The 27,741-nt window shown below is 37.2% G+C and overlaps 1 protein-coding gene across 4 annotated transcripts in view; it reads right to left on the bottom strand.

Moving 5' to 3' along the window:
- Positions 1-27,741, bottom strand: part of NSD1 (nuclear receptor binding SET domain protein 1) — a 142,179-nt gene that overhangs the window by 66,261 nt on the left and 48,177 nt on the right. For all 4 annotated transcript variants that reach the window (XM_040630246.1, XM_040630248.1, XM_040630247.1 and 1 more), the window contains one exon: positions 9,618-9,753. In XM_040630246.1, coding sequence (XP_040486180.1) covers positions 9,618-9,753 — 136 coding nt within the window. The remainder of the gene's footprint in view (positions 1-9,617; positions 9,754-27,741) is intronic.

A 27,741-nucleotide genomic window follows, 5' to 3' on the forward strand; every position in this document is an offset into this window, starting at 1 on the left:
AAATAAATAAATAAATAAATAAATAAATAAATAAATAAATAAATAAATCTTAAAACAAAAAAAGTGGAGATCATTAATTAAAGGACAAACAGGGCACCTGAGCAGAATTTTTAAAGGTAAATAAACAGTTTGTTAAGAGAATTCCAGCATGAAGGCCCAGAACCTTCAAAGGCATGAATGAATAAACAGCTGGGAACTAAAAGTAGGTCAGAACACTAAATCATAAAAACTTAGGTAAGCAGTGGCTAGACCTCAAAGAGCTTGATGCCATGTTAAGAGCCTAACCATTGTGTGAGCTCCTGGCATTGAGGAGGCTCATTTAAACTGTGGAACCATAGGCTCAGTTTTGGGTCTTAGAAAGATAAATCTCCTTGACCTTGGAATAACATATTCAAGAGAAAACAGAGAGGAGATTCAGTAGACCAGAGATTACCAAAATAGTGTACATGTGAGATGACTAGAACCTAAACTAAGGCAAGTAACACTGGGAATCAAGAAAACAAAATTTGAAAAAAAAAAAAAAAATTTTTTTTTAGACAAAGACTTGACAAGTAATAAAAAATCAGAAGAGCGCCTGACTGGCTCAGGCAGACGAGCATACACTCTTGATCTTGGCTGGGGTCATGAGTTCAAGCCTCATGCTGGATATAGAGATGACTTAAATAAAAATAAAACTTAAAAAAAAAAGATCTTTGAACACCAATGTTCATAGCAGTATTATTCACAACAGCCAAAACGTGGAAATAACCCAAATGTCCACTGAAGGATGAACAAAATGTGGTATATACATACAATGGAATATTACTGAACCTTGAAAATGTATGAAATACTGGCACATGGATGGACTTTAAAGACATTATGCTAAGTGAAATAAGCCAAACACAAATAAGCAAATATTGTATAATTCTACTTTTATGAGGTACCTAGAATAGTCAAATTAATAGAGAAAGAAAGTGGAATACTATTGACCAGGGGCTAAAAGTTCTTATTAAATGAGTATGGATTTTCAGTGTAAAAATAGGAAAAGGTTCTGGATACGCATAGTGGTAATAATTGCACAACAATGTGAATGTACTTAATGCCACTAAACTGTACGCTTAAAAACGGTTAAAATGGGGAGCCTGGGTGGCACAGCCAGCTGAGGATCCAACTCTTGGTTTCGGCTCAGGTCGTGATCTCAGGGTCAAGAGATCTGAGCCCCATGTTGGGCTCCACACTCAGCACAGAAGTCTGCTTGAGACTCTCTCCCTCTACCCCCCAAATAAATAAATCCTTTTTTTTTTAAACAGTTAAAATGGTACATTTGTGGGGTGCCTGGGTGGCTCAGCTGGTTAGGCATCCAGCTCTCGGTATCAGCTCAGGTCTTGATCTTGAGGTTGTGGGACTGAGCTCCAGGTCAGACTTTGTGCTCAGCATGGAGTCTGCTTGTCCCTCTCCCTCTGCTCCTCCCCTCCCCACCACCCTCTCTCTCAAATAAATAAATAAATAAAATCATTTTAAAAATAAATAAAAAATAAAACGGTAAATTTGTTATGTGTATTTTAGCACAATAGAAAAAAAGATCAGATTAACAAGTATTGGTGAGGACGTAGAGAAGTAGAATCCTCACACTGGTGGAAATCTGAACTGGTGCAGCAGCTTTTCAAAGCAGTCTGGCAGTACTTCAAACAGCTACACAGAGTTAACATGCGAGCCAGCAATTCTACTCCTGGGTATATACTCAAGATTTGAAAACATTATGTCCACACTAAAACTTACACACAAATATTCACAGCGGTACTATTCTAAATAGCCATAAGGTAGAAACAGTCCAAATGTCCACTAACTGATGAATTCATAAATAAAAAATTGTGGTCTATCCATATAATGGAGTATTATTTACTATGAAACAGAATGAAATACTGATACATGAACAGACTCTGAAAGTATTAAGCTAAGTGAAAGAAGAAGTCACAAAGGACCACATAGTATATGATTCCATTTATATGAAATGTCCAGAATATGCAAATCTATAGAGATAGAAAAATATATTACTTGTTACTTAGGGTGAAGAGGTATAAGGGGTGAGAAGATTGGGGAGAAGGTAGATAAAGGGTATCAGATTTCTTTTTGGGATGATGAAAATATTCTAAAACTGACTATTGGTGGTAGTTACTTGACCCTGAATATACCAAAAACCACTCACTGAATCAATTTTAGGCTCTGTAAATTATATCTCAAAAAAGTTGTATAGAAAATAAAGGATCTGATGGTATAAGGGCACAAAGAAGGAAGAAAAGGGTGACTTCTAGGTATTTGGGGTACGTGACTAGGTGGCAGGGATCTATTCACTAAGGCTGGTCTGAGGAGGAAAATAATTAGGTCAGTTTTAAATAAGCTCAGCTCAAGTGTCTAAAGGACATCCTAGTGAAAGCTTCAAGTACACAGTTGGGCTTGCAGATTTGAAGCCTGGGGAAACACTAGTACTGTGTATATAAATTAAGTTTATCAATAATGGTTAAAACTCAGAATCAGTAAGACTGCTATTCAAAAAGAATAGAAAATAGGGGCTGCTGGCTGGCTAAGTCAAAAGGGCATGCAACTACTGATCTGGGGGTTGTGAGTCTGAGCCCCACACTGGGTGCAGAGACTACTAAAAAATAAATAAATAAACTTAAAAAAAAGAGAGAGAGAGAAAAGTTAAAAAAAAAAAAAAAGGATCACCACATTCAATGGCAAGGTGGAAGAGGATCCAGCAAGGAAAATAAAAAGAATTTTTTAAAAATTGGATGAAAATAGTTACTATCGTAACAAGAGAATACAAAAGTCAAGGATGAGAGATAAATATTAGGAGGAAAGGGAGTGTTTCCCTGCACCAAATGTATTACCAGGTAACTAATGGCCCTGCATAGAGCAAGGTTAGAATAAAAGGAGAGAATGGATGACTTCAGTGCTTTCAGAAGTGAGTAGCACATCCAGAGGTGGAGAAAGTCAATGGTTACCACAATCATGGTTATGAAGGGAAGGTTGACAGCTGCCAAAAGTAGAGTCATAGGTAGAGCTTTTTGAACAATACGTTTATTCAAATATTAGTTCTCTTCAGTCTACAAGCCAGAGTAATTCTTTGCTCTAGTAAACCAAGTTAAGAATCTTTTAAAAAAACTACTACTGAATAATGTTAAAGTAGAAATCTTTAAAGGTAAAGAATGAGACTAATACTCAAGTTTAGTTTTGCTCCCTTCTGAAACCCCCTTAAAAAACCAGTAAAAGCAGTTTTTAAAAAGAATGAACACAAAGGACAAAGCATTGGAAAAGAAACAACAGTAAAAATCTGGCAAAGTTGAAAGTCAGATAGTGATGAGAGTTAAACAAAAGAAAACTGAATAACAGGCCAGCTCTGAGAAAAGCTAAGAAGCGATTTGATTTCCCCAATTGCTTTGCAAAGGGTATCCTACAAGCAGAAGTATAGAAAGGTCTGAAAACAAGACTGGCTGAAAGTCTGTTCAAGATGAAGTTAGAGTATTTACAGGTCAAGATGAAGAACTGAATAAACATTTCTAAATCCCTTTCCCACCTAATCTCCACTAAAGCTACAATAAAAAGATTTTCAAGTAATAAGCCCATTAATGACAGGGAGAACAATAAAGGATTGAGTGTAAATTACATAGTTGTGCAGGTATGTACCGTTCTGGAAGCTGGGAAGCAAATGGATTAGTATAATGGTAACTATCTTAATAGATTTAAGAATGCCAAATTTTAAGTCTTCAGTGAGTAAAACCAAGAACCAACTGTATCTATACCACATATCATCAAAAGGCCCAGGAACTGGCAAAAGCTGATACACCTCTGGAGTTTGAGAGGATAAGACACAGAGAACTGGTTGAAAGCTGTTAAGCAGCCTCCTCCGTTTCAAACCACATTGTCATTGCCTCTCCCATTCCCCCAGTAGAAGACTAGAGGTTTTTCCACTAGTTGGGAGCAGAATAGAAAGTCTCTAGACTAAGCAACACTACGCACAGCCCAGGAGTATAGCAATACCAAAAAAACGAGTGAGTGAACTCAATGCTAAAACCAACTTAGTTGAGTTCCCCGACTGAGCGCCCAGAATATGAAAAGCCAGATTCTTATTTTCTGGGTAGAAGACTAGATTCTTCTCTGAGGAATCTCACCAAGCCAAGAAAGAAACAGAGAAGGTACTACTGACAAGGAACTGGGAAGGGGAAGAAATTAAAGGCTGACAAGGTCCACACACTCAGAAGTATCCATATGCTCTTTAACCCAGAACAGAGATCTGAGGAAAGCCTCAAACATAAAAAATAGAGAAGAAAGAAACGTACAAAGAGTAAAGAAAAAAAAGAACTTGAAACATACTATATACAGACGAGAAAATTTCACAGAAACTATCATTAATAGCTTCAGAAATGAAAAAGATTTTGCAATCATGAAATAAGATGCAGGGAACAAAAAAAGGAATCCTTAAAAATTAAGAACATAAGAGCAGAAATGTAACTCAAAAAAAGGGTTTGAAGACAAAGTTGAGGAAACTCACTAAAGTAGAGCAAAACAAAACTGTACCAAAAAAGATAAAAAAATTATGAAGTCCAATGCAGGAAAGTCAACATCTGAGTAAGAGTTAAAGACAGAATTAACGAAGGGAAGAAAATAATCAATGTAATAATTCAAGAAAATGTCCTAGAAAGAAAGAAATCAAATTTGTAGATCAAAAGGGTCCACCAAGTACCTACCACAATGGATGACTCACAGCAAGGTATGGCCTTGTGAACTACAGGAACAAAGAGAAGAGTCTGCAAGCTTTCAGAGAGGAAAAGTCACGGAAAAAAATATCAGAATCAAAATACTTTAATAGCAACTCTGGAAGTAGGAAATGGAGCAATGCCTTCAAAATTCTGAGCAAAAATGATTTCCAGGCTAGTATTTTATACCAGCGAAACTATCAAACAAGTGTACGAAAAGAATAAAAATATATTCAGATAATGCAAGGTCTCAAAATATTTGCCTCCATACGCCCTTTCTCAGGAAACTACGGAAGGACGTGCTGTATATTCAAAATGAGTGAGTAGGGGCGCCTGGGTGGCACAGCGGTTAAGCGTCTGCCTTCAGCTCAGGGTGTGATCCTGGCATTATGGGATCGAGTCCCACATCAGGCTCCTCCGCTATGAGCCTGCTTCTTCCTCTCCCACTCCCCCTGCTTGTGTTCCCTCTCTCGCTGGCTGTCTCTATCTCTGTCGAATAAATAAATAAAAATCTTAAAAAAAAAAAAAATGAGTGAGTAAACCAAAATCAAGGAAGACATGGAATTCATCAAGAGAAAGCTAAAGGGAATCCCCAAGATAACACAGCTATCCAGACAGAGAAGGTAACTAGTATAGATTGAAGGAATATATAGTTGACCCTTAAACAATCCAGTGGCAGCAGGGGGCAGAGGGTTGGTTAGGGGTCCCAACTCTCTGTGCAGCTGCAATCTGCATCTAACTTTTGAGTTTCCAAAAACTTAACTACTAACAGCTTATTGCTGACCAGAAGCCTTACCAATAACATCAACTGTTAATACATCTTTTATGTTTTGTGTATTATACAGTTTTTTTACAATAAAGTAAGGCTAGGGAAAATAAAATGTTATTAAGAAAATCATAAGGAAAACAATTATTGTTATTCAGAAAACTGTAAGGAGAGAATATACATTTACAATACTGTAATATATTTACTGAGAAAAATCTGTGTAAAAAAGATTATATAAGGACCCGTACAATTCAAATCCGTGTTTTTCAAGGGTCAACAACATGAGGCTCTATGTAAGAGTTCCTCAAGATGATGAAAATGACAAATTACCGGGGCACCTGGGTGGCTCAGTTGGTTAAACATCCCATTATTGATTTCAACTCAGGTCATGACCTCAGGGTTGTGAGATCTGAGCCCTGGGTCAGGCTCTGCACTGGGCAGAGAGGCTGCTTAAGATTCTCTCTCTCTCCCTCTGCCAACTCCACCCACGCTCTCCCTCTCTTAAACAAACAAACAAAAAATGACAAATTACCAATGTATCAGATCATGTGGAAAAAATTAAAACTAGGAGAGTTTTACTATGAATTCATAACAAATACATAAAATAACTAAGAACACTCTCCTTCACCAACACACACAGATAACTAGAGAAAAATCAGAAGGTTCTGAGGGCACAGAAAGCACTGGACACCACATAGCTAAGCCATGTACATTGTTAACATAATAACACACATACTGAATTCCTAACCAAAATTATAATATAACAGGTAAGACAGCAGGATGTCGGAGGTAGGTGGGAGGTAAGGCCCGATGGAAATGACTAATCCACAACTTCTACAGTGAGAAGTAAAAAGTAATTCAGAAGGATGAATTCTGAGATACAGAGGTAAATATCAAAAGATTCAGCTGACAGAGTTAAAGGTGCTTAGAAAGAGGGATATTAAAAAAAAAAAAAAAAGAGGAATATAGCCACAGCAGACTGTTTTTCAGGCAAAGCCTATAGAATCAACCATGTAACTTTCAAAATTATATGCACCTTGTATAATAAAAGTAAATAATGACTTTAAAAAGTGATTTTATAAAAACTTGGGTTTTCTAACACCATTTGAAATATTTGGCTTTGCTAGGAAAACAAACATGGATGATCACAATAATATGAACACTGCACTATAATTTTTAATTTTTCACTGATACCAGCTAATAATTAGTACAAAGTAGTAATTGTTGAACCTATGTAAAGTGTATATAGGTGTTCATTGTGCTACTCTTCAATTTGTCTATAGATTTGAAACTTTCAAAATAAAAAGTTGAAGGGGAAAATTACAATGCTACAGAAGAGTCAAACGTTAATACTGGTCATAGTTTCAGTGTCGTGGGGAGCAGGATTACTTTGACAGCAGTCTATCCGAAATTTCCTACTACTGGGAACTGTCAACGGCAAGACCAGTAATTCCACCAAGTTATAAGCCGTGAAGGAGATAAGCAGAAAAAGGAGCACATTCAAAGGAAAATGGAGAGTTAACTACTAAGAGGTATTAATTAGGCTTTCCAGAACCTGGCTGACTATAGCTTGCCATAAACTATAGGGAAATGAAAACAAAAGTGAAAAATGCTAAAAGAAAATGAGAAAAGTAGCTGTAAGGTTAAATAGATCCATTTTACCATGTTTAATCATTTCTTCAGGAGGAAGTTATATAAATTCACTCTTTCTGCTAAGCTCACTTGAATTTATGAGTTTTAACCTTTTTATAGGCTGAAAACAAAACATGGTATTTTCCAGTAACAGCCCTTGCTCTTTGGTATGATCACATTCTCCACTCAAGATAAAGAAGCCAGACAAGAACACTCAAGTACACCACACGAAACCTTCAGTCGCTGCACTCTTACCCACCCCTAATGCTAAGGGGGCTGCCCCTTCTCCCATTGAGGCCAATATCTCACTGTGATACCAAACCCATCCACCACTTCTTTTCCCAGAAATCCTATGTTATGATCCTGCCTTTGATTCTTTACTACTCCTGTCTTCACTCTCTATTTCCAGAACTCTTCTCATCAGCACTACTAACATAATCATCCCCACCTTTAGCAATCCTTCTGGACCCCATATCTTTCTCTACCTACAGCATCCCCACTTCTCTGCTTTGTCTCCATTTCCAGTCTAATTCAACCTCAGACACAATCATAACACCAAAAATACCACGGATCTCTACCTCCTTATACCTAATGGACATTTTATTTGATCACCAGGCAAGTTCAACCAAATCAATCACATTTTCCTTATCAAAACATGCTAATCACCAATACGACATACCAAATAATCCTGGTTTTCTTCTTCCATTTCGATTTTTTCCCATCTCTTTTCCAAGCTCATTATCCTCCATACAGACCTCAAATGCTTCCTTCCTCAAAGCCCACCCTTTTTCTCACTGTATATTTTATCACAAGCCATCTCATCCATGCCTTGCCCATGGCTTCAGTTAATATCAACAAGCAGAGGTCACCCTGTAGTTACCAGCGTAGTTACTCTATGGATAGGAGACCTCTCAGAGCCAGAGCACATACTAGTTTCTGTGCCTGGAACCATCTTCTCCTTCTTTCCCNNNNTAATTCCTACTCGTCTTCTCACCTCTCAGACCAAAGATACTTTACTAACATAACTGCCCCGAATACCCTACACCAGAAGTCCAAATTACATACCCCTGCTATATCACTGATTGAACACCAATATTTATCTTTGGACACACTTCTCAGTGAAGCAATTATCTATTTGTCTGATTATTTGCTGGTATCTTGTCTCTTTAACTGGACTCCATAAACAAGGGCAAGCAGAAGTGATGTTTTGCCCGTTACTGGATCCTACTACCTAGCATACTACCCATACAATATAGTTAGAAACTGCTGAATAAATGGCATGGACCCAATTAGTGTGCATGAATAGTATAACGAGTAAGAAACTTAACAGGAAGGGTAGAGGGGAGGACTAAAAGAATTTACTAATAGTACTTTAATGTCCAAATAGGCCACAAAGATTAAGATATCATTTAAAAAAACAGAACACTGAGCTGTAAAGGTCTTTAGGTACCTCAATACTCAATATTTGAAATATAAAATCAACTCCAGCAATCCCACTTTTGATACATGTATACGTGAAAGTTATTCTTTATACCACTGTTGTGTGCGCAGAAACACATTTATGTTATGTACATATGTATACAGAGACTTCACAACACAAGATTAAAAACAACCTAAACATCCACCAACAGGAAAATGGTTATATAAAGTATAACATAATCAAAAAGTGGAAAACTATACAGTTGTTAAGAGAGAGAAAGTCTTCAATGCACTAACATGGAAAACCTCTAAGAAGTGAAAAAAACAAGTGTAGAACATAAAAAAATATGCTATTGTGTTAAAAAGATGAGAATATATACTTCGATATACATAAAAATACTCTAGAAACAAACATTAAAAACAACTGGTTACTCTCTGGAAAGAAGAGAAAGAATGAGGCAGATCAGAGAAAAGGAGGAAGTGAGCTGATTTTTTTTTAATTATGAATATATCACCTATTCAAAAACTAAAATACATATATTAAATCACAAAACATCTTAATAGAAAAAAGGCAGCTCAAGATCAAAATTCAGTCCCTACCTTGTAGCGTTTTAAGCATACCTGAGATTCAAATAGAACAAAGTAAGAAACAAACTAGTCATTAAAGGGAATGCTCTAAATCAAGATTTTACAATTCAAAATTCAAAGGATTCCTTATAATTGTTTCAGCTTTAAAGCTTAACAGCAATGATACAAACCTGAAGACTGAGGTAGAAAAGCCTAAATACACTGAAAAGTGATTCTAGACAATGTAAACTTTAGGTAATAAACCTAATATTTTTCCTGTCATCTATAAATAGAGTAAGAATTTTTAAATCATAATGTAAAATAAAACTTTAAAAAAATTCATAAAGGTAAAATACATTAATAACAATTCATTCACCAAATGCTCAAAGGTAAAAATGTATTACTACTGAAGGCGACAAAAATTAGGTTATACTAAAGGCAACTACAAGTTTTTTACTCCATACTGTATTTTATCACGTATAATCAACTACTAGTATTACCTTTCATTTTTGAATGTGTGTTAATCAACGGATCAGAACAAATCCTGCAGGGCCACCATGGGCGTCTCTTGAATTTTGCCCAGATGAGATCTCCAACTTCATACTTCAGTGGCGTAGACTTTTTCTTGGGTTGACACTTTAGACAGACAAAACATGGGGCATCAATAAGAATCAAAACCTTTTGAAACAGTGTACCATTTTCCTATTAATCTTCTGAAAAAGCAGAATTCTACAGAATTCTAGATGAAAACACTCCAGCTACAATTACAAAGCAAGTACAACTAAATCATTTTGTCTTAATGTTCATAACATAGCCCTCTATAAAGTAGTAGCTCTCAATTTATATTTGTTTTATATAACTAATCTACCTACATTCATGGAGAAAATAATTATTTTCATTAATAAAAAAGTGAAAAACTGTAAAAAGAAACAGAATCATCCCCAGGAAAAGATACCTTTGCCCTAGTCCCTGGATTACAACACAACATGGGGGGGGGGGACAGATTATAAAAAGAATTTATGAACAATGTCAAGAGTCTATGTTCCCAATACAATGTGTCAATTCTATCTCAATACAATGGGGGCAGGGCGCAGGGAAACTGCGGTCCCTTCTGCAGGTGATATTCTACATCCTTCTCAAACAAACATGGACATTCCTACCAATTAACAATAATAGCTCTAATGAAATAATCCTGAAAGCTACAGGCTAGACCCTAGCAATGTCAATGCAACTGACTTTGACTTTTTCCAGGACCTCTAGAACAGTATACTGCACAACTCCAAGCAACACCATTCATGCAGAATAAATTCAATATGAATCAAGCTCCTTGGACTTGTCTAATGCAGAGATTTTGGCTGCATCTTTTCTCCAAAACCAATATCCCTAACTGATCTGCAATCCAACATCCTTCATCTCCACTCTAAACCCATGGCCATGCCTTTAACACACTTACATAAGCAGACCTCCTGCCTTAAGATGAACACAGCTTTGTATTTAGTAGGACTAAGCTTTCCACCTGCGAAACACCACACAAAGGAGTTGCAAGTGTACTGAGATGTTCCTGGGTAGTAGCCAAAAGCAGCACCCAGGGTACCTGGACAAAGATCAACCTCTTCCATTTACTTTAAGGAAACACAGACATACTATGATTTTCTCTAAGTGCTATGTCTTGAAAAAGGCTTGGTGATCCTCCCTCAGACTCAAACTTCCCTCATTAATACTTAAAACAGATTAAGCATTCAATAAAGTCTATCCTAGATGAATTGACTAAAATCATTCAAATAAATTATGAATATTGCTCCTCCGCAGAATATCAACGGATGGGGCTCAACTCAAAGATTTTTAAGTTACCAATTCAACTTTAAGACTCTGTTTTCAGACAGAAATTAAATTTCATAGAATGCCCTTATTGAAAATATCGTGATTATTTCTTCAAGTATAGAGTTACTAGGAAATGAGACACTACATCTTATTCTTTAAAAGAAAAAAAAAAGACTATTTTTGCCTGTTACCAGTTTGTAAGTCATCAGAAAACAAACAGGACTTCAAAGGTAGTTGGCTTTGAAACTTTAAAACCCAGATACAAAGACAGGATGGGAAAACAAAAATTTTTTTGAAGATTTTATTTGTCAGAAAGAGAGAGAGCACAAGCAAGGGGAGCTGCAGGCAGAGGGAGAAGCAGACTCCCCACTGAGCAAAGAGCCTGACTCCAGACTCGATCCCAGGACCCTGGGATTATGACTTGAGCCAAAGACAGATGCTTACCAACTGGGCCACCCAGGCGCCTAAAAACAAATTTTTTATTTGCCTGTACAGAAAACTACAATTTGAGGGGGTGCCTGGGTGGCTCAGTCGTTAAGCATCTGCCTTCGGCTCAGGGTGTGATCCTGGCGTTCTGGGATCGAGCCCCACATCAGGCTCCTCCGCTGGGAGCCTGCTTCTTCCCCTCCCACTCCTACTGCTTGCGTTCCCTCTCTTGCTGGCTGTCTCTCCCTCTCTGTCAATTAAATAAAATCTTAAAAAAAAAAAAAAAAGAAAGAAAACTACAATTTGAGTAGGTTCCCATAAATTTCTGATACAATTTATGATCATTTAATTTATTTGGCAATCCCTGGTATTGGCTTATTTATTCAAGTCCTGAATTACTCTAGACATATTAACTAACATTTACTTGAGGTTTGCTATGTGCTAGACACTGTTCCTTTTTTAATCCTCTTAAGGCAGGTACTGTATTATTACTTATTTTACTATTCACTTATTTTATTGTATGTCTAAAGTCATATAGTATTTAATAAGTTGGCAGAGCCAGGATTCGAATCTGGATAAACTCTCAACCACTTCCTAATCATCCAGTAATAATAAAACCCCATGATTGTTATATGCTTTATGACAAATTAAGCCATAATCAATCTATGATATGATACTGGTTCAGTCTTCCCCTCATATTACTTCAACAAAACGATTATACTATATTATCAGAAACTATAGCCATAAAATACATGCTTCCAATGTCAACTATATTTCAATAATTTTTTTTTAAATATACTTTCCAATAAACAGCAAGGAAGGAACATGAGCAGTATCAGGTAAAGCCAGAAGCTGAATCGCACAACCAGACAAAGCAGCAATGAGTTCTATCTTATGACTCCATCACGAATTACGTCATCTTAAACAAGTCACATACTACAGCCTCAGCTTCCTAAGCCACAGAATCAGGAAAGAAACATCTGCTCTACCATGAGCCAACAAATGAAAGCAACAGTTCTATTCCTAACATTGTGACCCAAAGAAAGTAATCCAAATAAGTAGAATTACAGAAAAATATTTCAAGCAGTTATTTATGACAATAAAAACTTAACATCCAACAAGAGATCTGTTAAATTAATTATGCTGAAAACTCAATGAAATATGCAAAATGCAGGTGAAATTATGGAATACTGAAAATGTAATACACACCCACACATATTATATACCAACCATTTAGAAACTATGTTGAAACTGAAATGATGATTTAAAAAAATTAAGTTGGGACATGCATGGATGGCTCAGTCCGTTAAGCATCCAACTCTTGATTTTGGCTCTGGTCATGATCTCAGGGCTGTGGGATCAAGCCCCGAGTCAAGCCCTGAATCAAGAACCAAGTCGGGCTCTGTGCTTAGAAAGAAGTCTGCTTGAGATTCTCTCCCTCTCTCCCTGCCCCTCCCCTGTTCACACATTCTCTCTTTCAAACAAATAAATAAAAATCTTTAAAAAAAAATCTATATATATAGATATGTAGATATATAGACAGACGCCTGGGTGGCTCAGTTGGTTAAGCATCTGCCGTCGGCTCAGGTCATGATCCTGGGGTCCTGGGATCAAGTCCCACAACAGGCTCCTTGCTCAGTGGGTAGCCTGCTTCTCCCTCTGCCTACTGCTCCCCCTTGTGCGCTCATGCTCTCTCTCGCGCAAATAAAGAAAATCTTAAAAATAAATTAAAAAATATATATATATAAACAAAGTTAATGAGAAACATGAATAAAAAATAGTTTCATTAAATTAATGGTATCGTGGATAAAAGATTTTCACAAACCTGAAACATTTATTATCTCCATGCTTTTTTTTTTTTTTTTTTAAGATTTTATTTTTATGTAATCTCTACACTCAACCTGGGGCTCAATATCACAACCACAAGATAAAGAGTCCCATGTTCTACTGACTGAGCCAGCCAGGTACCCCACTCCGGGTTGTCTTGACTGATTTGCCATGATGACCAAATAATACAATATATGCAAACCCACTGGAAAATAATGTCTATACAAATACATATTCTTAATAGTGTTATTAATGGACAACAACCAAATCCAACTGACTTTAGCACATAAAAAACTAGACAGAGGCAAGAATTCCAGACCAAAGAGAAGCCTCCAATCACGAAGTAGAAAAGATAAGAATAAGGAAAAAAAAATATTTTTAAATATGACTCTTATCTTCAGAAGAGCTTAAATATTTCACCTTGGAAAGACACCCAAATACACCAAATTCTTAAACCCTTAATTCAAATGCATACAGATGTACTAAACAACCACAACAGAAAGCTCAATAAGAGACACAAAGATGAATTCCTGATCCCAAGTCACTTGAACAATATTAGGGAAGACTAACATGAAGAAATGACATCTGAGCATTGACTGGCAGGATAGGCATATTTCAGAATGGTTTTTCCTAATATCTCTTTACGTCCAGTTGGAAGAAATATACTGGTGTTAAGCCTTTTTATATACATTGTTGAGCTGAACTGTGCTCACCCAAAAGTATGCCCCACAATACCTGTAGGTAAGACCTCATTTGGAAATAGGGTCTTCGAGATAATCAAGATGAGATCAATTAGGGTGGGTTCCTAATCCAAAACAAATGTGTCCTTTATAAAAGAAAAATCTGGAAGCAGACAGACAGACATACACAGAGGGAAGATGATGAAGACACAAGGAAAATGCCTTCTACCAACCAAGAACTGCTGAGGCAACTAGACATTAGGAGAGATGTGAACATCTTCTCACAAGTCCTCAGAAAAAAACAACTTGACATTCTATTTCTAGTCTCCCAACTGCGATACCATTAAATGTCTCTTGTTTAGCCGCCCACCTTGTGGCACTTTATTATGGCAGCCCCAGAAATCCAATATACATATATTATCTTGCTTAATCCTCACATTATGAAACTGTATTATCTCCATTTTGCATTTAGATAAACTGAGGATCAAAAAGGTCAAATCACAGAAAGAAAGACTAAGATTTGAACTATTAATACTAAAGACCATGTTTTTTGAATATAACATTTTTTTCCTTCAATTTTAACTGAATATAGCCAGAATTTGTTTTCAAAGTGTTTAAAGCCAATCTAAAAACCAATTAGGTTCAAAATCTCCATTTCCATTCTTCCATTGACAGTAACATGTTATTTCAACAGGAAACTTTCCTGTATAAACTTGTCACCACAATTTTTAAAGGACTGATACATCTCCTTCAACCACAATCAAGAAGTGGCTCTTAGCTATGGTTAAAAGACACTTTGGGTGAGATCTTTAAGCACTTCCACTAATGAAATTTCCATCAAAGGTACAAACCAGACTATATTGCATTTCTAAGATAAAATAAACTCAGGTGGTCCAGGCATGTTCCTGGGATGTATGGGATAAAACTTAAATTATGTTCTATCTTAATGTTAACTGAACGTTACCATGATAATCCTTGGACACCAGTATCTTTACATGCATATCCAAAATTTAAGAGTTGAGTAAACTATTTAAAAATCAGCTAACTCACAGAACAGTATCTTTTTTTTTTCTTTTTAATTTTTTTCTGGTAAGGATATGTAACAGAGATCTATCCTCTTAAATTTTAAGTGTACAATACATGGATGTCTATGGATACACAACAAACAGTATCTTCTAAAACAACTTTTTTAAAGAAAATACAGTGATACAGAACTTGAGGTAAAGAACTAGGGATGCTACCACAGAACGTACTGACAACTCTAGGACTCTGTTCTTATTTTCATTTTTTTTTCCCCTAGAGAGAGAGGGAGAGAGAGGAGAGCACACAATGCGTGCAAGAGGGGGATAAAGGGGGGGGGTAGCACATGGAGAGGGAGAGAGAATCTTAAGCATGCTCCATGTCCGGTGCTTAGCCCAACTCAGGGCTCGATCTCAAGACTCTGAGATCATGATCTGAGCCAAAATCAAGAGTCGGACGCTTAACCAACTGAGCCACCCAGGTGTCTCACGAATAATTTTAATAACTTGATTTAACATACCAAGTTTTAAAGGTTGTACTAAGAACTACATTGTACATAGCTGTCTGAATTATACTTTGGAATTTCACCTGTTTCTACATAGTCAAAAGTGACTCCCTTATTCTGATGATAAAAAGAGGTAGTTCCACTATTTTACAAATAGGACACCCAAGGTAAAAGATGACATAAAACTCACACTGATGTTCCTTTAATAATATATTGAGTGGGGATGCCTAGGTGGCTCAATTAAGCGTCTGCCTTCGGCTCAGGTCATGATCCTAGGGTCCTGGGATAGAGCCCTGGGTCAGGCTCCCTGCTCAGCGGGAAGCCTGCTTCTCCCTCTCCCACTCCCCCTGCTTGTGTTCCCTCTCTCGCTGTCTCTCTCTGTGTCAAATAAATAAATAAAATCTTCTTTAAAAAATGTATATGTATTTAAAACTATAATTCAAACACAGAAATTGGCAGAATGGATAAAAAATATGATTCAACTCTATGATAGCCACAAGACACTTTGTATCAAATTCAAAAAAGGAGTTGAAAGAGGGGCGCCTGGGTGGCTCAGTTGGTTGAGCATCCAACTCGTGATTTTGACTCAGGTCAGGATCTCAGGGTCCTGATATCAAGCCCCGGGTCAGGCTCCTGCTCAGTGGGGAGTCTGCCTGAGATTCTTGCCACCTCTCCCCCTGCTCATGCACGTGCTAGTGCTCTCACTCTTTTACCCTCAAAAAAATAATAAATCTTTTTTTAAAAAAAGAGTTGAAAGCAAAAGGTTGTAAAAGAAATAACATGCAAACAGTAACAAAGAGGGGTGGCTTCTTCTCTACAGTAAGGACACACAAAATATACTTAAAGGAAAAACGGTTACTAGAGACAAAAGATCAAAATTTTATGACAAAAACATCAACCTAAAAGAAAGGTGTAACAATTACAAACACCATGCATCAAACCAGACTCCCAAATTCATGAAGCAATAGCTGACAGAAATAAATGTAAAAAAGAGAAACAATAACAGAGATTTCAAAACCCACTTGCAGTAATGAAGAGAACTAGACAATCCATAAAGACACAAAAGCCTTGAACAGCACTATAAACCAACTAGACCTAACAGGCATCTGAAAAATATTCTACCAAACAACTGCAAAATATACAGTCTTTCTAAGTGCACATGAATATTCTCAAGGATAGACCATGTTAGGCCACAAAAATAAAATTAAAAGAACTGAAATACAGAATGTATTTTCCAAACACAATGGAATGAAATTAAAAGTCAAAAAGACAAGGAAAATTGGGAAATTAAATAGCACACTACTAAATAACCAGTAAAAGAATTCACATGGTTAAATTAAAAAATACTCTGAATGAAAATGAACACAAAATATACCACAACTTAAAAGATGCAGCAAAATCAATTCTTAGAGGGATATTTATAGCTGCACACATGTATATATATATATTTTCAAGATTTTATTTTATTTATTTGACAGAAACAACCAGTGAGAGAGGGAACACAAGCAGGAGGAGTGGGAGAGGAAGAAGCAGGTTCCTAGCGGAGGAGCCTGATGTGGGGCTCGATCCCAGAACACTGGGATCACGCCCTGAGCCGGAGGCAGACGCTTAATGACTGCGCCACCCAGGCGCCCCACACATGTATATTTTTTAAAGACTTCTCATAAACCCTAAACTTTCACCTTAATAAACTAGAAAAGGAACAGAAGACTACACCTAAAGCAAGCAGAAAGAATAATAAAGATTAGAGGGAAAATTAATAGAGAATCTAGTAAAAAAAAAAAAAAATGGACAAAACCAAAAAAGTTAGTTCTTCGAAAAGATCAACGCAACTGATAACTCTTTAGCTAGGTGGACTAAGAAAAAAAGACTCAAGTTACTAAAATCAGAATTAAAAGCGTAGGGGCGCCTGGGTGGCGCAGTTGTTAAGCAGAAAGAAAGAAAGAAAGAAAGAAAGAAAAGTGTGGACATCACTACTGATTATACAGAAACAAAAAGGATTATGAGAGTAGTATGAACAACTATACGCTTACAAGCTGGATAATCTACATGAAACAGACCAAATCCTAGAAACACAAAACCTACCAACACCAAATAACATAGTAACAGAATATCTGAATAAACCTGTAACTAGTGAGGACACTGACTCAGTGATAAGAAACCAAAAATGTCCCAACAAAGAAAAGCCCTGGACCTAATAGCTTCACTGGGAAGCTGTACCAAACATTTAAATAAGAACAAACATCCATCCTTCTGAAACTCTTCCAAAAAACTAAATAGTGAGGAACACTCCCTAATTCATTGAGGCCAGCATTACTCTGATACCAAAGTCAGATGAAGATACTACAAGAAAAAGAAAACTACAGACCAATATCCTTTACAAACACTGATTTAAAAATCTTCAACAAAATATCAGCAAACAACTGAACATTAAAAAAAATTATACAAAATCAAATCATTATTTTTTTAAGGATGTATTTATTTATTTTGAAAGAGAGAGAGCATGAGTTAGAGGGGCAGAGGGGGAGAGAATCCCAAATAGACTCTGCGGGGGCTTAACCAACTGTGCCACCCAGGCACCCCTCAAATCATTATTTTGTATACCTAAATCTAGCATAATCTTATATGTCAATTATACGTCATTTAAAAAACTGTTAACTATAATGGAATAAAAAAATTAATAAAAACAAAGAAAAACAAAAAAAACATACACCATGACCAAGTGCAATTTATTCCTGGAAGACAAGGATTGTTCAACATATGAAATCAGTAAATGTAATATACCACACTAACAGACTGGATAAAAATCACATGATCATCACCACTGATGCAGAAAAAGTATTTAACAAAATTCAACACTCATTTGTGGAAAAAAATACATACAACACTCAAAAACAAACTAGGAATAGGAAACTATCTCCACATAGTAAAAGCCATCTATGAAAAACCCACAGAGAAGATCATGCTTAATGGTGAAAGACCAAAAGCTTTCCCTCTCAGATAAAGAACACAGAAAGGATACCTGCTTTCTCTACTTCTACTCAACAAAGTACTGGAGTTCTAGTCAGAGCAATTAAGTGAGAAAAAGAAGTAAGACACAACCATACTGAAAATGAATAGGTAAAATTATCTCTATTTGCAGATCTTATATGTAGAAACCATAAAGATCCCACAAAAGAATTTTTAAACTATTAAATGAATTCAGCAAAGTAGGAAGATACAAAGTCAACATACAAAAATCAGTTGAAGTTCTACACATTAATAATGAACAACTGGGGCACATGGGTGGCTCAATCTTTTAAGCGTCTGCCTTCAGCTCAGGTCATGATCCCGGAGTCCTGGGATCGAGCATCAGGCTCCCTCTGCCCCTCCTCTCACTCATGCTCTCTTTCTCTCAAATCAATCTTTTTAAAAAATGAACTCAAAAAGGAAATGAAGAATTCTATTTATAATAACATCAAAAAGAATAAAATACTTAATAATTAACCAAGGAAGTAAAAGACTTGTACAATAAAAACTACAAAATGTTGCTGAGAGAAATTAAAGAAAACAAACACATGGAAATATATCCCTTGTTTATGGATTGGAAGACTTGATATTATTAAGATGTTACTACTACTCAAAGCGAACTACAGATTCAATGCAACCCCTATAATAATCAGAATGACATTTTTTGCAGAAATGGAACTCCTCCTAAAATTTGTATGAAATCCAAGGACCCTGAGTAACTAAAGCAATACTGAAAAGAAGAGCTACCTACTTCCTGATTTCAAAACTCACAACAAAGCTACATTAATCAAAACACTCGGGATGCCTGGCTGGCTCACCTGGTACAGCTTATGACTCTTGATCTCAGGATCCCAAGTTCAAGCCTGCCCCACATTTAGCATGGAGCCTATTTAAAAACAACAAAACATCATGCTACTACTATCACAAAGATATACTGACCAGCAGAACAGAAGAGAGAGCCAGAAATAAACCCTTGCACATATGGTCAAATGATTTTGACAAGGGTACTAAAAGACCATTCAATAGAGAAAAGATAGCCTTTTCAACAAATGGTAGTGGAAAAACTGGCTATCTACATGCAAAACAATGAAATTATACCCTTACCTAACACCATACACAAAAATTAAAACAGACCAAAGAGGGGCACCTGGGTGATTCAGTCAGAGTCAGTTAAGCATCTGCTTTCAGCTCAGGTCACGATCCCAGGGTCCTGGGATCGAGCCCTGCATCTAGCTCCCTGGTAAGGGGGGAGGGGGGGGAGAGTCTGCTTCTCCCTCTCCCTCTGTCCCTCACTAGTGCTAATAAACAAAATCTTAAAAAAAAAAATAGATCAAAGATCTATCTGCTAATCTAGAATTCTGTATACAACAAAATTATCTTTCAAGTAAGAAAACTAAATACGATTTCAGACAATCCAAAACCAGGAGAGCTAGCCACCACCTGACTCTCAATAAGGAAAATTCTAAAAGATATACTTCAGACAAAAGGAAATCATCTTGAGTCTAAGATGTGAAAAACAAAGAAAGGAGTAATGTGCAAACGAACAGGGACTGTTAAGCAATAATGCTGTCTAATGGGGTTTTAAACAAAAACAAGAATGAAGTATAAAATTCACAATACTTGGGAGTGCCTGGCTGGTTCAGCTGGTAAAGCATGTGACTCTTGATCTCGGAGTCCTGAGTTCAAGCCCCATGATGGGGATAGAGATTATTGGGGGAGAGGGGACTTAAAAAAAAATCGCAATACTCCATACTGGAAAGGAGTAAATAATATTAGTGTTCTTTTGCACTTTTTGAGTATAACTGACACATAATATTACATTAGTTCCAACATACTGATTGGACAAGTCTATTTGCTGAATCCTCACCACAAGTGTAGCTACCATCTGTCACCATAAAGAGCTACTACAGTATCACTGACTGTATTCTCTATGCTGTGCCTTTTATTCCCATGATTTATTCATTCCGTAACTGGAAGCCTCTATCTCCTCCTCTTTAAGTGGAGTAGAGCTTAAGTGTTTAAGTGTTCTTAGGATTCATATGTATTTAGGGAGAAATAAAGCGTTTTAAAGTCTACGTATTATCTGGGAAGAAAGTAATGGGAATTTTAAGCACTGATGAGTTAGGGAGGCTTGTAATTTAACCTTTAGATGAAGAGAAACCAAATATGTAATTTCCAAACTTGAATGAGGGTGGAAGGAACGGAAAAGGAACAATAAAAAAATAATTTAAAACCCAAAAAAGGCAGCAAAGGGGAAAAAAGAAAAATAAATCAACAAAGAGCAAGTAACATGGCAAATTTAAACACAAATATACAGCTAATTAAAGTGGACTAAATGTTGATCATTTGACGAAAAAGACCATTTTTAAAAAATTTTATGCCTCTAATAACAGAGACTAAAAATACATAAAGCAAAAATTGGCAGAACTACAAGAAAAAATAACATTGCAGTCATAGTGCAGATAAACTTCTCTCAGTAATTTACATAAGTAAAGAAAAAAGTCACTGAGGGTTTAGAAAAAATTTCAACATATGAATAACAAAATCGACCTAATGGATATATGTAAACTACTTCACTGTAATTGTGAAATATACCTTTCAAGCACTGGGACCATTTATAAGTACTCACCATGTCCTGAGCATATGAAGTATATCTCAACCAATGTGAAAGGACTGGAATCATATGGAACATATTTCCTATCCATAATGTAATTAAATTAGCAATTAATTACAGAAATATAATGGGAATATTTCTGTTTGGAAACTAACAAGTATACTTTTTAGCCTCTAATGGAATTGCTTGACCAACAGAGTCCTCAATTCTACTCATATTCTCTATCGAGGGGAAGAAAAGAAAAAAAAAAAAAAGCCAAGTTCTTAGAAATAACTTATCACTATTATCCTTTTTCTTTTTTTAAAAGATTTTATTTATTTAAGAGAGAGGGAGAGAGTGTGTGCAAGGGCGTGAGCACACAAAGTGGGGGAGGGGGAGGGAAAGAATCTCAAGCACGCAGAGCCTGACATGGGTCTTGATATCATGGCCTGAGCCAAAAACAAGAGTCGGATGCTTAACTGACTAAGCCACCCAGGCACCCCCTTACCAATATTACTTAATCAATTTTAATATGGTCTCTTGGAGAGCAACATCGTAATACCCTTTGAAGCAATGCTCCATAGCTGGGACTCCATCCTAAGAAATAATCCAAAAAGAAGGTAAAAGACTAAGGGCTATAAACACATTTTCACTTCATCAACTATAATAACAAAAATGAAGACAACTACAAGAAGAGGGCTAAGCAGGGGCGCCTGGGTGGCACAGCGGTTAAGCGTCTGCCTTCGGCTCAGGGCGTGATCCCGGCGTTGTGGGATCGAGCCCCACATCAGGCTCCTCCACTATAAGCCTGCTTCTTCCTCTCCCACTCCCCCTGCTTGTGTTCCTTCTCTCGCTGGCTGTCTCTCTCTCTGTCGAATAAATAAATAAAATCTTAAAAAAAAAAAAAAAAAAAGAAGAGGGCTAAGCAAACTTAGAACAATCTGCTGGTCTATTAAGCATTTATTAAAAATTACTATGGGAAGCCAGGAGAGGCAAAGGGAGGTGGGTGGAGGGGTATTTTCAATAGGTGATGGAGATTAAGGAGTGTACCTGTTGTGACGAGCACCCAATACTGTATGTAAGCATTCAATCACTATACTGTACATCTGAAACTAATATTACACTGTACGTTAAATAACTGGAATTTAAATAAAATCTTTTAAAAATTTACTATGGGAAGCCAGGAAAACATGCCACAAAGAAGAAAAAATACAAAAAGATGTTACTTAAAGATGTTACTACCTCCAGGGCACCTGGATGGCTCAGCAGGTTAAGCAATCAACTTTTGGTTTCAGCTCAGGCCGTGATCTCAGGGTGGAGGGATCAAGCCCTGTCGAGCTCTGTGCTGGGCATGGAGTCTGCTTGGGATTCTCTCTCTCCCTCTCCCTCTGCCCCTCCCTCTTCACGCACTCTGGCTTGCTTGTGCTCTTTCAAATAAATAAAATCTTAACAAATAAAAAACAAGGGCGCCTTCGGCTCAGGTCATGATTCTGGGGTCCTGGGATCGGGCCAGCATCAGGTTTTCCGCTCGGCAGCGGAGTCTGCTTCTCCCTCTCCGCCCCGATTGTTCTCTCTCTCTCAAATAAATAAATAAAATCTTAAAGGAAAAAAAAAAAGATATTATTACCACTGTGGAAACAAAATTTGTACAATAAATATACAAATTTTCATTATTAGATACAGAACTCTGGGTTTTTGTTTCCCTTTTAAACTTTAGTCATGTAATTGTTCTACACAATTCAGTTAAAAAGATATAACAAGTAAAACTGGCCAAACAGGTCATTTAATTTCTCCCAGTACTCCTCAGTCATTTTAGGATATATTGTTTAATAATACTAAAAAAACCTTAGGTTACTTGATAGTAGAGATTATTGTCTGTCTCCCTAGCATGTTACATAATAGATGCCCAGATAATGTTTGCTAAATTGATTCAATTTCGTTTAAGTAATTCATGTCGGGTCACTCAATCATTCAAATATTTACTAAGTTTGGAAAGTGGTAAAACTGATTATTTCTAGAGGGTGAAAATTATGGAAGACTTGCTTATCTTAATTATTTTTCTACAGTAAACACTTAATTTCAAGGAAACTGTTTCTTTATTTAAGCATTTTATAAATATTCCAAGTACAAGACTATACTTTCAGGGATTTTTTTTTTTAAAGATTTTATTTATTGGGGCGCCTGGGTGGCTCAGTTGTTAGGCATCTGCCTTCGGCTCAGGTCATGATCCCAGCGTTCTGGGATCGAGCCCCACATCGGGCTCCCTGCTCAGCAGGAAGCCTGCTTCTCTCTCTCCCACTCCCCCGCTTATGTTCCCTCTCTAGCTGCCTTTCTGTCAAATAAATAAATAAAACCTTTAAAAAAAAAAAGATTTTATTTATTTGTCAGAGAGAGAGAGAGAAAGCACACACAAGCAGGGGGAGCAGCAGGCAGAGGGAGAAACAGGCTCCCCACTGAGCAAAGAGCTGGACATGGGACTCGATCCCAGGACCCCGGGATCATGATCCGAGCTGAAGGCAGACGCTTAACCGACTGAGCCACCCAGGCGTCTCTCAGGGATTATTTCTGTAAGTCGTTACTAGAGAAAAAAAATACATTCTGAGCGGCATAGAACTGAATGTAGAGATGAAACAAACAAGGCCTCTGGGAGTCCAGTTTCTCTGGAAGAGACAGATGAACAAAGTAAAATACTAACAGCTGCTAAGGTGGGATTGGGGTGGGAAGTGGAGGGGTCTTGGGGAAGGAAGATTATTAGTAACACATTTATTATTTGTAACAAGTAATTTTTATTTTATTTATAAATAAATTTATTTATTAGTAGTAAATTTCTCAAAACAAACTCCAAGAGACAATGACAGTCAAGGTAAGAATAGTTGACTCCTTCCTATAAAATAAGGCTAGAATCTAGAAAATATTTGTTTCCAATCTCCTCTTTCACCATTCCCTACCTTGAAAGCTTACACCAAGCTGTCCACAGTCCCCCTGAGATCATGCCTTTATCCTTCCATCTCCTCTCTGCCTGGAATTCCTCTGTCTTCTAAGTCTCCTCAGGACACCTTACTTTCATCACCCCTATGTCTTGGCTGAGCTAAGTGCCTCTCTACTATATCCTATGCCTATCTCTTAGCTTACCGTTATATGAGTTTATAATTTATCTATTCCACCAGTCTCTAAACTTCAGGAAGACAAGGTATCATCCACTCATGTATCTCCATTATCTGGGACAAAATATATGTTCAACAAAACAACGTTTTAATTGAACCAAAACAGGCTACAATGGGCTATTTCCTAAGCAGCAAAATTAGATGCCTTATTTTGTCCACTTAGGCACCTGTCAAAACTTATGGGTCCTTAATCCACAAAACCCTCGTTTGTCTTAAAAAGATAAATGATACCCCAAAAAAGATAAATGATATATTTATACATATCTGTATTACAGGTCTTTACTTCAAAGATGACCAGCAATCAGCCTCTACCCCAGAACTTCCTGGTTTGGAAATGGGCAATACCACTAAATTTGGGACTGCAACAGCACATTAGAATTTAGTCACAGACTATTAAATTTTGCAACTATAGTTCTCTAAGCAACCTTCAGATTACCAATTAGTCTCCCAAATATCCAGATTTTGGAAAGAGGGTACTCTGGCTATTCAAAAGAAATATTCCAGGGGCGCCTGGGTGGCACAGCGGTTGGGCGTCTGCCTTCGGCTCAGGGCGTGATCCCGGCGTTGTGGGATCGAGCCCCACATCAGGCTCCTCCGCTATGAGCCTGCTTCTTCCTCTCCCACTCCCCCTGCTTGTGTTCCCTCTCTCGCTGGCTGTCTCTATCTCTGTCGAATAAATAAAATCTTTAAAAAAAAAAAAAAAAGAAATATTCCAGTACAATGGAATTATCTCTTTCCCCAACAATTACTCATCACGGGGGCATGAACTGCACTAAGTCTATTTAGACACTGGGTATACTAACAAATTTGGTTTTCTGTAAAGCTATAGAGCAATCCTAGAGATTCTGGGAAGGGTCACAGATAAACCATCTCTAAAGCTTCTCTCAGCTCCAACATCAACCTTTCTAAAGCACAAGTGAAAATGGAAACCCACTTCTAATATTTTATTACTTTAAATTAGAAACATCCCCAGCTATTTCCAATCTAAACATTCATAATCATGTGAGAGTACTTAAAATCATTCTAAGTTCCCCAGCTCTCTTCAAAGACAGACCAAAAAAAACAAACAAAAAACCCTTCAGCCCAGTCTCATAATATTTCCCTCAAGTCAGAACTGAAAAGTAAAAGTGCATCTCAACCACATCACACATTGAGGAATTGCTAAATAAAATAATTGTACTAAGTATAGTGATTTAGCAAGCTACACTGCACAAAATAAAAATCAAACACAGTGCTGAACACTTAATAATCTCATAACCTCACAGCAGCTTCTAAGGACAGGCTAGAAGCATATTTTTCTCCATAGTATGGATGAAAAAACTGAGGCAGAAATTAAGTCATTTGCCTCGGTTCACAAAACTAGTACTAAAAATAGCAATGCAGGAGAGGATTCAAACTGACTCTGTAAAAATGCCTTTTACATTGCACCAGCCTAATTCCCAGAAGATAAACCAGAATTTTCTTAGAAAGGATTCTGTATGAATGAATTTTCCACAATATTTAAATCTAACTCATATTTTTCCAACATTTGGGAAGTCCAATATTCTTCGATCAAGAAAAACTTAAAGTCTGGGGCGCCTGGGTGGCTCAGTCAGTTAAGCAGCTGCCTTCGGCTCAGGTCACGATCCCACGGCCCTGGGATCAAGCCCCACATAGGGCTCTCTGCTCAGTGGGGAGTCTGCTTCTCCCTCTGCCCCTCCCCCCTCCCCCCCACTCCTGCTCGTTCTTGTGCATGCTCTCTTGCAAAAATAAATAAAATCTTAAAAGAAAAAAGAAAAAGGAAAAACTTAAGTTTATCACACAAGCAAAGCCACTGAAGCTGTTCTTCTGCAGCTGTCAAAATATTTTCTTGTTTGCTAATAGCCTTTTCTTCAGCCAAGGAGGGCACTGACTAAATCTCAGAAATGGTAAGAGAACATGGCATAGTTTAGAAATTACTGTTTTTTTTAAAGTAGATGGAGCCTGACACAGTGCTTAAACAACCCTGAGATTGAGACCTGAGCTGAGTTCAAGAATTGACACGTAACCAACTGAGCCACCCAAGCATCCCTAAAAAGTAATACTTTAAATGTACCTTAGTCTCATTACTTTTTAAACAGCCAAGAAATGGAAATAATCTAATAAATGTTGGACAGTGACTTGGCTCAAATTATAGAACATCAATACACTGGAATGCTATACAGAAATTTTATACACACACGTATAGCGGGGAAAAAAGGTTATAAAAAGCATGTATACAATGATTACAAATTTTATAAAGATACACATTTTCAGGGGCACCTGGGTGGTGCAGTCAGTTAAGTGTTGGATTCTTGGTTTCAGCTCAGGTCATGATCTCAGGGTCATGAGATCCAGCCCTTGGTCGGGCACCGTGCTCAGTGCAGTGTCTGGTTGAGATTCTCTCTCCCTCTGCCCCTCCCACTCGTGCTCTCTCTAAAATAAATAAATCTTTAATCAGAATTATCATCCCCTGAATTGTTTTGAAAGAATGTGAAAGCTCCGTGTCCGTGCCCCATCTGCATCATGTGTAAAATGGGAACAGCAGTACCTACTTTCATAGGGCTATTAGAAATATTAAATAAGGGCGCCTGGGTGGCTTGGTCGGTTAAGCATCTGCCTTCAGTCCAGGTCATAATTCCAACGTCCTGGGATGGAGTCCCACATCCGGCTCCCTGCTCAGCAGGGAGTCTGCTTCTCCCTCTGCCCCTCCCCACACTTCTGCGCTCGCTCAAGAACTCTCTCTCTCATTCGCAAAAATTTAAAAAAACAATACTAAATAAGCTAATATGTAAACACATTAATATGTAAAGTGCCAACAGTGGCAATGCATAAGCATGGTAGGTGTTAGCTGATACAAGTCCCCTTATCCACGGTTTTGCTTTCCACAGTTTCAGCTACCCTTGGTCAACCTCAGTCCAGAAGGAGATAATCCTCGTCCTGACATTATCGCCAGAAGGTCAATAGCAGCCTAATGTTTCATCACAATGCTTATTATCAATCACCTCCTTCATCTTATCATGTAGGCATTTTATCAGCTCGTATCATCACAAGAAGGAGGATAAATACACCACCTACAGATGAATGGATAAAGAAGTTGTGGTGTATACATATATACAATGGAATATTACTCAGCCATAAAAAAAAGACTGAGATCTTGCCATTTGCAACAACATGGATGGACCTAGAAGGTATTATGCTACGTGAAGTAAGTCAGAAAAGACAAATATCATTCTATTTCACTTACATGGGGAATCTAAGATATAAACAACACAAAAAGTAGAATCAGACCTATAAATACACACAACTGATGATTGCCAGAAGGGAAGGAGTAGGGGGATAGATAAAATGGGTGAAGGGGAGAGGGAGATACAGGCTTCCAGTTATGGAATAAGTAAGTCACAGGAATAAAAGGCCTAACATAGGGAATATGGTCAATGATACTGTAACAGAGTTGCATGGTGACAGACGGTAGCTACACTTATAGTAACCACAGCATGAGTTGCTGAATCGCTATGTTGTATACCTGAAACTAATGTAACATTGTGTATCAACTATACTCAAATAAAAAATAAAGGATAA

The sequence above is a fragment of the Ursus maritimus genome, unplaced genomic scaffold (genome assembly GCF_017311325.1).
Source record: "Ursus maritimus isolate PB19 unplaced genomic scaffold, ASM1731132v1 scaffold_15, whole genome shotgun sequence".
Taxonomy (NCBI): Eukaryota; Metazoa; Chordata; class Mammalia; order Carnivora; family Ursidae; genus Ursus; species Ursus maritimus.